A 13,814-nucleotide genomic window follows, 5' to 3' on the forward strand; every position below is an offset into this window, starting at 1 on the left:
CTTGATAAACAGCCCATCGCTACGAGTGAAGTACAACATGCACCACTTCTGCAGAGCGAACCTGCTCAACAAGTTGGGCGACGAAGCTACTGACATCTCTATCTTCACGCATGGCATCGTGGTGTCTAGCGTCACGCGCGGCGACGCTCTAGAGGACATGTGGCCAACAATAACAGCCGTAGTACCCATAATGAGGGAATCATACGAACGCAGAATGAGTACAGCAGAAAAGTTCCGTGCTATTCGGGTTGTGAGGGAAGCGCCGTTAGAAGTGAAGAGACTGTGGGACAGGATCAGATTCTTTCCTAACCCGGATATTGTCACAACACCGCGATCATCTGTCTCGACCCCGGTTCCAGTCGAATGGGAGCTCAGATTCAAGTTATGGGCAGCACTGTTCAGGCGCCGGGTGGAAGGGGGAATGTGAAGATCTTATCAAGTGCAATGACAGATGATGAAATGTGAAGATACGCTACATGTCCAGTGCAGCCAGCGACGATCTCCACTTCTCGGCTCTGGTCTTTTCAAGACCACGACAATGTTGCCTCTGCTCTCTCGTTGGTAAAGAAAGTCCCTATACTGCATCGTGCCATATGGCAGATCAGGCGTGCGATGAACTTTGAAGAATAGAATTAATAAAACTGACTCCCTCACAGAGGTCTTGACGTTGTATTTTTGGATGTAGTGTTCATTTTTCGATCCTTATTATAGATGTGTGACTTGGAGTGAATGAAAGAGCTCAGATGAAAGCAGAGGCATCCGGCGCACGGGCCCGCAGTTGCCTCGGTGACATCACAAACAAGCTGCGCAGACTTTCCAACTCCACCTATCACTCATCACCGCGACCACACGAGCCAACCCACGCCTGTCTCACTTCCGCCCTGCAACTGTCTCGGTCGCAACCCCCGCTGAATCGTCGACTCACCTCAACTACCCCACCACGACACCGACATGGCTGATGCGCGCGGAGAGTATTGGTATTACGAAGATGGCGTGGATCCAAACAAGATAACGGTCCCGGAGCTGAGGAGCATCTTACTCCGACATGGCGTTCAATACCCTTCCTCGGCAAAGAAGCCTGCTCTGGTTGGCATGTTCGTCGACCTCGTTCTTCCCCAGAAAGCACAGGTTCAAAGGGCGCAGGCACGCACAAAGCGATCGACGCGGGGCATCGTAGATGTTCCCTCCAGTTCAGCCAGCACAGTAGAGACAGACGATGCCGAAGACGAGACGCTCGTAGTACCTACACCTGCGACTACACGACGCACAACCCGACGAACAACCCGCGAACCGACAGAGGAAGCAGATGTACCGGCACCACGCGCCAAGACACCCTCGCGGGCTATTCCTGCCAAACACAGCAGAGCGCTTGAACCTGAGGTAGATGAGCGACCCGCGACTAGACGCATACGCAAAAGCGCCACTCCTGCGCCCAAGGAACCCACGCCCGAGCCGGAAGCGTGGCATCGCAACGACGCTGCCAGTCCCTTCACCCAGGAGAACCCCTTTCAGAGTGGGAGCTCTCCTGCAGTGCCAGACACGATATCGCGCGACCGTCGTAGGCGCACTACAGGATATGCTCAGGAGAGGCGCAAGAGCGACGCGCATCGCCGGAGGACCTTTCAACCCAAGACTGAGCAACAAGACGACGGCGTCATGGTACCCACTCGGGGGACATTCGACGTGGCAGACCCGCGTGTGAAGCAGCAGGAGGATGATCTCGCAGATGCCGGCGAAGAGTTCACGCCAGAGGAGCAGCTTGATCTAGTGCGCGAGCGGGCAAGGGCTGGTGAAGTGGACATTTTGCCTCCCCGAAGACGTAGGCAGAAAGGCAAGAAAACTGGAACAATCAAAGCAATGGCCGGCACTCTTCTTCTCACAGCTTCAGCCGCCTTCGCTGGCGTATGGCGGCAGGAGAAGATCGAAGTTGGCTTCTGCGGCGTTGGACGAGATGCCATCGGACTTGCTGGTGTGGAGATACCGAGCTGGGCGGACCAAATCCTCCCACAATGCGAGCCTTGTCCGCCACACGCGCAGTGCTTCCGCGGATTGACTCTCAGGTGCGATCCCGATTTCATCATGAAGGATCATCCGCTGTCCCTCGGTGGTCTGGTTCCTTTGCCACCGACCTGCGAACCGGACAGTGAGAAGACACGCAAAGTGAACGGTATCGCGAACAAGGCAACGGAGATACTTCGCCAACGCAAGGCCCAATACGAGTGCGGAGAGCCTGATGCAGCAGGAAACCTAGTGGAAAGCCCTGAAGTGAGCGAGGTGGATTTGAAGCAACAGATGGCATCTCAGAAGAGCAAGAGCTTGACGGATCAGGAATTCAGTGAGCTGTTCGACAGAGCCTTTCCTGAGCTGGTTATGCGGGAAGAAATAATCGAAAGCACCGACGGGTAAGTACTTTCCTTGCTAGTCCCATCACTTGTACAGCATTTCTGACGTGGAATTGTACTAATCAGTCACTCTTCCTTGAACACAGAACGACAGGCGCACGGCGTCTCGCATCCACCTCCCTCGCCAAGCTCTCACTCTCCTGCAGCGTCCGAAGATCCCTCCGACAATCCTTTGAACGACATCTTCTCCAAATTGTAACAATACTCTTCCTCATTGCCACTGGCTCATACGGAAAGTATTCATATACTAGTAACCGGGCGATGGAAGTTCGGGCCAAGCAGCTAGCAAGCGACGCGTATGACAGACTCCAGGACCAAGCCGCGTTGGGCTACTACGACTCAGGCGCTGAGAAGGGCATCAGTATGACACAACTGCGGGACGATGTCTTGAGGACAGAGTTTAATGCAAAGCGACGACAGAAGCTGTGGGCGAGGGTGCAGGCAAAGGTTGAGAAGAACAGCAACATCCGCGCAGGTGTACGAACAACAGCTAGCGGCGATGTTGCCCGCATGTGGGAATGGGTCGGTCCTGTGAAGCGGATCGACGATGGAAGAACACCTGCGAAAGGTGAGAGCAGCAGGTTCAGTCTTGGCATGGGTAGCAGCCCTCCATCTGCATCTCGAGATACGAAGGAGGTCCAGAAGTGGGAAGAGGGACATCCGATTTACTAGTCTTCACGTTTGAGCTCCCATTTGTTTTACCGGGTTCATGGTCAGACATGGTATATGGCGAGCGATCTGCATTTTACTTAGCACGCATGATACCACAATGAATTCTTACCCGATCAACTCATGATGACGAAGGACCCGATGTTCCCAATGTGCCTCTCCGTTGTCTTGGCTGTGGCTGGTGTAGTGTGGCGTCGGCTTACTAACCTAGCCGAAGCCCACACAACGCTAGCAATATCGGCGCAGCGACCTCAACACCTCCAGCAACACCGCCAACTTTTCGCTCATACTAACCACAGAGCAAAATCCGTCAAAATGGTGAGTGATATCTTTGCTGCCGGGAATATTGCGAAGGACACGACATGTGCGACGAGCGACGAGCAAGCGAATTCACGAATCGATGACGATGGCGAGGCGAAACCTCCGACCCCACGACATTGTACCGACAATACCTTATCAGAACGGGACACGGCGGGAGACATCTGATGCTACGACGGCTGGGCTGGATAATGTCTCTTGTTGCTGGTATAAGGGAGACGCGAGGGCCTTGGAGTAGAAGGGCGGCGACTCCACCAGCAAACCATCATGCGCTCGTATATCTTACGTCGCACTACGAAACATCCGCAAAGGCGCAGGATTGCGCTCGTATAATTCATGGCGACATTGTCTTTCCAGGACTTACACGATCGCATCCTCGCGGTACCGTTTCTTCGCCATCGTCTTTTCCGCTCGCTCGTCCCGCATTCGTCGCTAGCAAAGGAAACGGAGAGCTTCAAGGCATTGATCACGGACGCTGACTTCCACTCCCAGGTCAACGTTCCCAAGACCCGCCGAACCTACTGCAAGGGCAAGGACTGCAAGAAGCACACCCAGCACAAGGTCACCCGTACGTGATGCACGTCCACGCATTCGCACCACCCGTATACTGAGACTGTGTAGAGTACAAGGCTGGCAAGGCTTCGCTGTTCGCGCAGGGTAAGCGTCGTTATGACCGCAAGCAATCCGGTTACGGAGGTCAGACCAAGCCCGTCTTCCACAAGGTATGATCACACGCATTCGAGATGAAGAAACGGGCGACTGACACCCAAACAGAGGGCGAAGACCACCAAGAAGGTCGTTCTCCGTCTAGAGTGCACACAGTGCAAGACCAAGGCACAGGTATGCTGCACTCACCTTCCACTAGCTCACAAATACTAACGCACCGCAGCTCGCCCTCAAGCGATGCAAGCACTTCGAGCTTGGTGGTGACAAGAAGACCAAGGGTGCCGCTCTCGTCTTCTAAGCGTGCATCTTCTTTCTCTCTCTTTTGCTGGGCTCTCGGCGTAGTCTTCGGGCGGATGGAATGGAACGGCTCTACCTTCGACTCAAGCAATGCATCAAACCATCAGTGCGATAAAGAAATGAAGGCGTGTGAGGCGGTGGAAGATTTGGCGACAAAAGGTCACCAGCCACGAATTTACGGACTGTAACCTACATATGCATCAAATGGAGCTCGATTGAAGGGACCGCAACATAGCAGCTTTGCTGATTTCAGTCGTGATTGTCAAGTGATGATTTCCAGTTGTAGCAGGTACAACGACGCGGCTCGATTCCGACGGAATCATGTTTCCAAGTCGTGGTTGCCCCTCCACCCCCACTAACGCGTCAGTCGCGCCCTATCTTGTCAACGCCATAGACGCCACTTGTATATGTAACGTGAGTATGACCATCTCTTGGACTAACTCTACACAATGGCTGATTCCAACAAGAAGAGCGTGCTAATCGTTGGCGGTGGCGCCGTCGGTGCAATCGCAGCCGTCAACCTCGAAGCCGGTGGTTTGGCAACGGTAACCCTCGTCCTACGCTCCAACTACGACGTCGTCAAGGAACACGGATACACAATCTCTAGCTGCGATCATGGAAACTTGAAGGGATGGAGACCCAGTGTCGGTATGTTTGGCAACCTCACTCTTCTTCTACACTTGAACGACTTTTGGGGACGGCCCAATATTCATACTGAGTGTGGGTTGTATGTGTGTAATGTGGCATGAGGAAAAAGGCAAGCTAACATGTAAACCATTGTTTTCTTGAAATAAAGTTCGCAACAGTATTCCCGATCTCGTTGGGGAGGGTATCGAGCAGCCGTTCGATTATGTGATGCTTTGCACCAAGAACATGCCGGATATCCTTCCTACGGCCGTCGACCTAATCAGCCCTGCTCTCCCCACTGGCAGCAATGCGAGCAAGACTACCTTGATACTCTTGCAAAACGGGTTGAATATCGAGAAACCGTTTCTGCGTCCTCATCCCAATGTTTGTATCCTGAGTGGTATTTCCATGATTGGCAGTGCGGAAACTAGGCCTGGTACTATTGTGAGTATTTATCCTTGTTTCCTTTTTTCTTTCTTTCTGTATTGGTCTGGAAAGTGATAAGTTTGTATGTGTATATATCTATTGATTGCACGACCTGACCAAACTTTTTTTTTTCTAGATCCAAGATGAGGGCGATAAACTGTTAATTGGCGCCTTTCCCACATCAAACATCAACCCCGCTGTGCCCGAACGACGCGCCGAAGAATTCGTGCACATGTACTCGGCAGGCGGCAAAACAAAGTGCACTTACTCGCCCAACGTCCTGCACGACCGGTGGAAGAAGTTGGTCTTCAACGCCTGTCTGAATCCAATTTGCGCCATTACGGGCCTGGACGACGGACGGCTGCGCCTAGCGGACGGCGCGCTCGACGGCCTCGTGCGACCAGCCATGCGCGAAATCGTTGCCGCGGCCAAGGCGGTCTGCGGTATGGACTTGGATCCAGGGGTTGTGGAGGAGACGATTCATGTTGATCCGTTGGAGAGCTGGCTGAAGCCTAGTATGCAGCAGGATTTGGTAAAGGGCAATTTCCTCGAGTATGAGAATTTGCTGGGGGAGCCGTTGAGGGCGGGGAGGAATGCTGGGGTTAGTATGCCGACGTTGGAAGTGCTGTATTACCTTGCCAAGGCGATTCAGTGGAGGATCAAGGAGAAGAGAGGGTTGGTTGAGGTGCCAGGGAAGAAGTAGAGTGGTTTGGAGGGTGGGAAGGTGGTGTTGCGACTATGGACATCACGTAGATGATGTTGGCAACTTGTCACGTCGTCTCACTAATCATAGAGGATGCGTTGCATTATCAAGAATCACAGTGCGAACATGGGAGAAGGTTGTGATGGTCGAAGACACGTACTACTCCGCTGATACCTTTTTGTAGTGCCCACCAGTCTAAAAGTGTTGGAGTATATAGAGACGTGCTTTCTAGGCAGTGAAGAAGTCGCGCTTAGTAGTCGTAATTAACAAATACAAAGAAGCTTTAGTAAGACTTGTCTGATTTCAAGTTCTATGTACCGTAAATACGAGTAAAGAAAGTAGTAAATCTAAAGCCCTCCTGTTGACGGAAGCTGTCCTTCCTTATATGCTTCGGTAGTTGAGTATCGAGTATATCCATCCAAGATACCCTGTATACCGGCACACTAGCGGTATGGTCCAAAAGAGTTAGATTGCCGCAGTCAGCCTTGCTTAGAAAATCACCTGCGTTGATTCTCCTTCTTTGAGAATAATAGACCAGCTCTTTTCACCGACATTTTATATGTCCGTACTCGCATTCCATAGGAGGAAAACAGTTTTTCCAGGTGTTGTTGGCCATGTTCTCTCCATGGCTCCGACCCCCGCTCTAGATGCCATTCTCAACCCAATCCTTCGCGTGCTTGTAGCCGATCCATTGCTCTGCCTCTGGCACGACCTCGCCGTGCGCCGCCCATGTCATATCCTTCTTGATGATGGGTAGCTCCGTGCTTTTAGAAACATTGGGAAAGTACGTCAAGTTTTTAGCTTCCATATCTGGCGGATACACGGGTTCATCGAAACTTAGGGTGCGATACGGCCTCCAGATCTCCCTAGTGAGCGCTGACTTTGTATCGATTCCGGGATACAGCTTTCCAAACCCTACGCCGCGGATGTACGAGTAGACATCCGCAGCATATGTAATAAAGTCGCTAACAGTCGGAGCAGTCCGGAGTGGATGACATTTTGTAAGTTCCGAGTTGTGAAATGTTGGAACTTTGATGCGCCACATAGGCAAGTAGTACTTGACCCTCATCGAGGGGTTGTCGTTGCATAGCCTTGTAAGATAAGTAAGGGTATACGCGTCCTCGGGCCCACCTTCCACACAACGGCTCATGGTCTCTATCGTGATGTTGATCGTCTTGATCCACGACCTTTTCGTGACGGGTATGGACGACAGCCATCGGTTCAGCAGTAGGTAAGATGACGCGTATCCGTTCTTTCTGGAGACACGCAGTGTGATTTCGTTGTATTTAAGCTCCAAGCCAACGGTCTCAGCGTAAACTTCCTTGCTAACATACTTGAGCTGGTTGTACTCAACAGTGTCAAATTCAAACGCAAGTTCGTCAAGCGCGTCGGTAGGTGTCGCACGGAGGTAGAGATAATGCCTCTTATTAGAAGGGTTGTACTCGTCCCAGAGGACCGGATCGAAGCAACGGAGAGGTTCTGGGGCGGTGAGAGCGAGCTCGTAGATGGTGTTGCGGATCTCAGCCGGCAGCATGCTCAGGAAGAGCGAGCTGCTGGCCATCTCGATATAAAGGTTGACTTGATTTGGTTCAAAATTGAAGTACAAAGAACGTGAAGTAGTTGAAGCGAACACGATTAGGCAGCAGCAGCCGTCCACCAATGAGAGCACGAATATACAAAGAACGTATTATCAGTATGAACGACAAGGAAGTCGCAGTTTTAACCAGAAGTTGTTGTTTGGGAAAGTGCGCTGTCTCTCGTACTACCATTTCAACAAGACAGCCCGTGTTACACAAGCGGCCTGACGTCTTTCCGCAGAAGTTTGTGAACCTCACATCCTGTGTTTACTACTAGCTCAACGGATGCTATCATCGAGCACGCTATCATGCCTGTGGGCTAAAAGTTGTGATTGAGGCTTTTCATCCATCTCATGACACTGTGCAGGCATTGTTGCCTACTTGAACCAAGTGTTTCAAGAGTAGTGTATGTATGCATAGATGAGAAAACTAGAAGCCTACAGTGTTGTTGGCCTGCTGTAAGCTTATGCAGACCGCAAGATACCTAGGTAGGGCCTATTCCCCTGCACCTGTCCAGCTTGTCTCTTGCATGGGATGTTGGTGGCGTAGAGGTCTTGCATGATTACCTTGGCAGCTGGCTTCCTTCAACGTCACGTGGAAGCCGAATAGACACCCTCACGAAGCATCGTACGATATCATAACATGTAAGCGTGCAGGTCTACGATGGACTGGATGTACCAGGTTGGTGTTGCAGCAGCTCGGCGAGACGCTAACGAATAGGCACAATAGATCAATCATGACAAAGCGAGGCATTTTCTCTCATCGCGATCAAAATGTAGTTTGCATCGTTATTCGATCGGAGAAGGCGACGTATCATGGAAGGATGGCCATCCGAAGCAGGGCCGCAGAGTTGGCGATTGGATAGTCACTCGTTCGCGTCGACGTTGTGGAGGGAGGTTCCTTCTAGCAGGCGGGCCATGGCATTGCCGCTGCAAGGGCATGAAGATCTTTTGTCGTAAAACCGGTAGAGACGGAAGATCTTTGGGCTCTGACGGCGTGCGGCATGCCAGGATAAACCAGGTTTTGGTGGGCTAAAGAGCGGAGCCGAGGTGGCGGTGCAGTTCGGCTTATGGCTGGTGCTTGGCGAGTGACGAATGACGAGTGACGACGCTGTGAACCAACTTGGGCTGCTGGCCATGACCGGCAAGAGTCAAAGAATCTTCTTAACTCCTCCACGTGAACTCCTCTTACTCGTCGCCTGTCTCTCCTGTGACTGTATCCTATGCCCTTCTGCTCGCGCACCGAGCAGCCGACCTCACAACGCCATTCTTGAGCGCTTTCGAGCGCGCGCGCCCAGGCTTGGATTCCTCTCAGCCACGCATTACTGCTTAGTACACCAACAACACGACGATTCCAGACAAATCCTCAGCCGCGCAATCAGCCCACGCCAGCCCACAGCCTGAAATACTGGGAAGCAGCGGGATCCGACAGCCTGACTCTATCCACACAACGCAGCGAAGACGTATACGCGCCGTGCCAGGCAGAACCGCCTAGAACCTGTGATACCCAACACAACCAGCGCATATTACTCCAAACATGGCACTCAACGGGGTGCGTCGGAAGGACACAACTAAAGGGCCGCCGCTGCGCATTCTGTCGCTAGGTAGGTTATGATGCAAGACTCCAGAATGGCAGGTGCTAACCCATGTGACAGACGGCGGAGGCGTGCGGGGGTACTCCATGCTGATAATCCTCCAAGAATTGATGCACCGAACTTTTGTCGAGACCGAAGGCCGAGCCCCAAAACGGCACGAAGTACCAAAGCCATGTGAACATTTCGATCTCATTGTAGGAACCGGCACCGGAGGTCTGATTGCCATAATGCTGGGTAGACTGAGAATGGACGTGGAGACGTGCAAAGACGTATACGTGCGCATGACGAGAAGAGTATTTGAGACGGACAAAACGTTTGCCGGCATACCATATCGATCTACATTGTTCAAGGCGTCCAAGCTAGAGGAAGCTATTATGCAATGTGTGCGCGAACACACCATCTACGATGACGAAGGCAACGACAACCACAATGGGCAGGATGCACCGCCCATGACCCCGGGCAGTGCTATTTCGGGCCGTATGCAAAGGAGCGCTAGTAATGCCAGCAACTACAGCCAGATTGGCATGACGCCCGTAAATATGCGCATAGCCGCCATGAAGTGGGGGAACCCTCACGCTCTGCTATACGACAACCGGGAAGAGCGCACTAAGACGTGAGTGAATCATACATGAGCAGTGTTTCAGTCTACTAACCTTGACAGCGCCGTCACGGCCGTGTACAAAGGCACAAGGAAATCTGGCGCTGGCCAGATCCTGCTCCGCTCCTACGATTCCCGCAAAGAACCCGCCATCGAACCCAACGCCACAATATGGCAAGCCGGCCGAGCCACATCCGCGACTGCCCTGGCATTCAAGCCCATCCAAGTCGGACAATCCGTCTTCCTCGATGAAGGTTCCGGCAAATACAACCCAGCCCCCATGGCCCTCGATGAAGCCGTCTGCAACGAATGGCCCGGCCGCGAAGTCGGCGTCTTTGTGAGCATAGGGACGGGAAAGCGACCCGAAGGCACAAACGCCCAACAACATCTGTGGTGGGAAGGTTTTGTGTCAGGCGGCATCGGCGACTTTGCAGAGGCCCGCCGCAAGCTCATTCAAAAGATTGAAGACTGCGAAAAGACACACAAGGAAATGAAGGACAACCTTGCGAAACGACATGTCAATCCGGAAAATTACTATCGCTTGAATGTCAATGTGGGTGTTGGGGAATTCGGAATGAATGAGTGGAACGCCCTCGCAGAAATCAGCACAAACACGCGCATGTACCTTGCAGAGAAGAGCGTCCAATCCATGACGCTCGATTCCGCCGCCAAAATCGCCAGAATCCATTTCGCAAAAGTCCGCTGGGAGCGCGCGGCCAAAGGCGAATCTCCTTTCTCTCCAGGCGCCCAGGCACCCAATAAACCCCTCCCCACCGTCCCAGACCCTGCACCCATGGCCGTCGAACTACCGGCTGAGGAACTTGCACCAGAATACTACACTAATATCCATCCTGCATTTCGACCCGCGGCGGAACCAAGACGGCCGAGCGACAACGACAAATTCCTCGTTGTGTCTAGTGATGAGTATCCGCAGTCGGCCAGTACAGATGGCTTCTCGGACCTCCCGCCACGTCACTCTGGTGAACTAGTGTCTCCGGGTCGGCGCTCAGATGAGCAGTTTCAAGCGGGAAGGCCGGTTTCTTGGATGAGTAGTGCAACGAGTTGGGATGATAGGTTGAGCAATGCGCCGCCGAGGCCACCCAAGACGCCTTTGCAGGATGGCTATGGTCCGCCGCCGCCACTGTCTTCCGGCGGGTTGAGGACCAGTCCGCCGGCTGGAAGCAGTTTCGCGAGACCACCGCCTGGAGCGCCGCTGCCATATCCGGATACGGATGGTCCGCCGCCTATTGTTAACAAGGCTACGAAACCAGATTATTCGAGGGGATGGAGAGAGAGAGAGACTTTGTGTATGTGTAGGGGAAAGTCATGATTTTTGAAACGACTGAGAAAGTTGCACGTTGAACGATGTATAGTTTAGATACCCATTCGAACTTTGTTCTTTTTTTTTCCTCTTCTCGTTTGCTCTGTTAATGGCTATCGAGGTACCTTTTTGTTCCATTTCACATCCCGTTGTGTTCATGCCTTGTCTGAAAGTAGAGGATATTTCGCTCACGAACGCCGATCAGACTACATGTATGTCCGTTCACATAGCTCCCGCCGAGATCCAACGATATCAGTAGTACATCCTTGTGAATGCGACTATGCGATCAAACCCAGCCCTCTGAACTAATCAGAAATCTTCGCCGACTTGCTCTTCCTCCTTTGGCTCAGGCTTAACACCAATCGTCTCCCCCTCAACAAGATCACCATCAACGATTTCTTCGTCGGTGAGATCCCTGCCAACCTCCTTCTTACGACCGCGTTTAGTCGGAGTCTTGACATCCGCTTCTCCCTCGGCAACAGCAGAAGCAGCAGCATCGCCCTTGACCTTGCGCTTACGCGGAGTCGGAGTCTTCTTCTTCGGAGTACCGGTACTGTCGTTGGTACCTGGATCACCCGACGTGAGAGCTTCGAGCTCGTCCTTGAGCGTGGCCTTCTTGAGGCGGTCTATCATGCGCTGGCAGGCGATGATGGAACGGCCGGCGGGGCGTGGAGTGTTCTAGAGTTTTTCATATTAGTTGTTGGTGTATTTCATGGCAAGACGGGGAGTGAGCGTGGGGATGTGCGAAAGAGGGAAAATGGGGACATTGGCTACGTACGTTGTAGTCGAACTTGACGTTGGAATTCTCAATGAGAGAGAAGAGGTAGGTGAGCTGTTTGTTTGTTTTTCTTCTTGTCAGTCTTATTGTGCGGAGGCTTGGGGGTGAGAAGGGGAGGGTGGGAAAGATATACACGCTCCTTGTCTGTCCAACCAGAACCAGTCTTTGTGCCTTCGTTGCCTGACATGGTGACTCTGGTGTTTCAAGAATGTGTTGATGTTGGTGATTTGATTGGATCCTAGTGTATGGCCGTGGTATATGATGGCAAGGGGATGGCTGACTGGTGTGCGTGGGAAGAGTTGCGAAGTTTTCGGAGGCGGGGGATATGGCGATGGATGTTTGTTCGTATATGGTAGCGCTGTTGTGATAGTGAACTGATGGTGAACAGGTGAAGGTGAGTTTTGACACCCGAAGGCCCTAGTAAATGCGGAGATTGCGCTATCTCGAGTGTCAGGAATTCCTTAGTGAGAGTCATTTACGAGTTGTATAGTTGTCATGTTTTTCTTCATTGAGTATCCAGATATGGTATTGTCGGTTTATGTAGGTAGGCTAATGTAGCATGCATCTCTATAAATGGGCTGTGGCAGATTGAACGGCAACCCCCAAGGTCATATCGTATCATATGCATAGAAGGACAATGTATACATGACTTGGCGTTGATCTTCAGAGCACGGCTACCGCGTTTCCGTTAGCAATCTGTACTCACCTTCACCACGCATCGGGAACTCTGCACCATTGACTACGTGCCGTCTTTGCCGTTCGAGGACTCACAGTGAGGGTGAGTTCCACCCGCTTGGCAGATTTTCCACTCTAGATACAAACGTCAATCGCTTCCTCACCCTGCTTTCTCCCTCTACCTCTGTTTTCCATCTTCACCCTGCGACGGCCATAACCCTTTCTCTACCATATCTGAATACTCCTGCTCAGTCAATATCTCCTTCAGCAATACCACATCATGTCTAGTCAAGGCAATGCTCAGAGTTGGACTGAACACGAAGTTGTACGTTCCCTTCCATCCACCTACGAAACCGCAAAACTAACAGTGGACAGCTCGTCTACCTCCTCAGCGTCATTGAGGCTGGCAATGTGCAACTCGACTACAATGTAAGTATTCCTGTATTCACTATGAAACCAGGTGTACTACTCCTAGGTAGAGCTCTTTTGATTGATATAACACAGAATGCTCCTGTACCTGCTGGCCGCAACGTGAACGGATGTCGCCAGAAGATGAACAAGACCAAGCTCGCGCTGAAGCCAGAGATTGATGCCCTCAAGGCTGGATCACCCATTGCTGCCGTTGTCACTACCCCTGCTGGTGGAACTCCGACCAAGAAGGCTGCTACACCACGCAAACGCAAGCCGAAGACTGACGATGAGGGCAACACTGGTGAGGTTACTCCCAAAAAGGGTCGCGGTCGCCCCAAGAAGAACAAGGAGCCTACTCCTGAGGCTGAAGAGGATCAGGAGGATCTCGGTATCAAGTCAGAGTTTGGAGAAGACGAGGTGGACGACATCCTGAAGGAGGCCGAGCTGATCTGAGGCTGTCTCTAGCCAGCAGTGTGGCACCAAACGCATGTGCATGGAGGAGTCCATTGTGAGGGTTCTGCAGCGCATATCAGCGTCTGACGTCCAGACTACGTTTACGGCATGCTTGGAGTATTACCTGCATCTTGATTAGCTGTGTCTTTGGCTTCCATAACCCGCAGGCATCAAAGATATAGTTGAAGAATACAAGTCAAATACTTGAAACCAACATGCATCTCAACATGCTCTCGGTGAACTTTCCACTCGAAAGCCGACGAAGTCTTCAAAAGACCGAAACAACATACCACCGTCGC

The 13,814-nt window shown here is 52.1% G+C and overlaps 7 protein-coding genes across 7 annotated transcripts; 5 read left to right on the plus strand and 2 right to left on the minus strand.

The window, feature by feature from the left end:
- Positions 1-951: 951 nt before the first annotated feature.
- On the plus strand, positions 952-3,074 carry AA0111_g2101 (hypothetical protein; the record flags this gene model as incomplete). The annotated part of the gene is made up of 2 exons (XM_028647836.1): positions 952-2,402; positions 2,489-3,074. 2 exons carry the CDS (start codon positions 952-954, stop codon positions 3,072-3,074), a joined length of 2,037 nt encoding a protein of 678 aa, XP_028509829.1.
- Positions 3,075-3,386: 312 nt separating this feature from the next.
- On the plus strand, positions 3,387-4,353 carry AA0111_g2102 (hypothetical protein; the record flags this gene model as incomplete). The annotated part of the gene is made up of 5 exons (XM_028647837.1): positions 3,387-3,389; positions 3,882-3,957; positions 4,011-4,111; positions 4,164-4,229; positions 4,279-4,353. The coding sequence occupies 5 exons, from the start codon at positions 3,387-3,389 to the stop codon at positions 4,351-4,353; spliced, it is 321 nt and encodes a 106-aa protein (XP_028509832.1).
- Positions 4,354-4,801: 448 nt separating this feature from the next.
- Positions 4,802-6,108, plus strand: AA0111_g2103 (hypothetical protein; the record flags this gene model as incomplete). The annotated part of the gene is made up of 3 exons (XM_028647838.1): positions 4,802-5,000; positions 5,149-5,423; positions 5,542-6,108. The coding sequence occupies 3 exons, from the start codon at positions 4,802-4,804 to the stop codon at positions 6,106-6,108; spliced, it is 1,041 nt and encodes a 346-aa protein (XP_028509831.1).
- A 643-nt stretch (positions 6,109-6,751) lies between these two features.
- Positions 6,752-7,669, minus strand: AA0111_g2104 (hypothetical protein; the record flags this gene model as incomplete). Its single annotated transcript, XM_028647839.1, has 1 exon — positions 6,752-7,669. One exon carries the CDS (start codon positions 7,667-7,669, stop codon positions 6,752-6,754), a length of 918 nt encoding a protein of 305 aa, XP_028509834.1.
- A 1,552-nt stretch (positions 7,670-9,221) lies between these two features.
- AA0111_g2105 (hypothetical protein) lies at positions 9,222-11,207 on the plus strand (the record flags this gene model as incomplete). Its single annotated transcript, XM_028647840.1, has 3 exons — positions 9,222-9,288; positions 9,340-9,892; positions 9,941-11,207. 3 exons carry the CDS (start codon positions 9,222-9,224, stop codon positions 11,205-11,207), a joined length of 1,887 nt encoding a protein of 628 aa, XP_028509833.1.
- Positions 11,208-11,507: 300 nt separating this feature from the next.
- AA0111_g2106 (hypothetical protein) lies at positions 11,508-12,163 on the minus strand (the record flags this gene model as incomplete). Its single annotated transcript, XM_028647841.1, has 3 exons — positions 11,508-11,876; positions 11,977-12,030; positions 12,110-12,163. 3 exons carry the CDS (start codon positions 12,161-12,163, stop codon positions 11,508-11,510), a joined length of 477 nt encoding a protein of 158 aa, XP_028509836.1.
- A 768-nt stretch (positions 12,164-12,931) lies between these two features.
- Positions 12,932-13,515, plus strand: AA0111_g2107 (hypothetical protein; the record flags this gene model as incomplete). The annotated part of the gene is made up of 2 exons (XM_028647842.1): positions 12,932-12,976; positions 13,027-13,515. 2 exons carry the CDS (start codon positions 12,932-12,934, stop codon positions 13,513-13,515), a joined length of 534 nt encoding a protein of 177 aa, XP_028509835.1.
- Between the last annotated feature and the right edge of the window lie 299 nt (positions 13,516-13,814).

Source organism: Alternaria arborescens, assembly GCF_004154835.1.
Source record: "Alternaria arborescens strain FERA 675 chromosome Unknown contig_4, whole genome shotgun sequence".
Taxonomy (NCBI): Eukaryota; Fungi; Ascomycota; class Dothideomycetes; order Pleosporales; family Pleosporaceae; genus Alternaria; species Alternaria arborescens.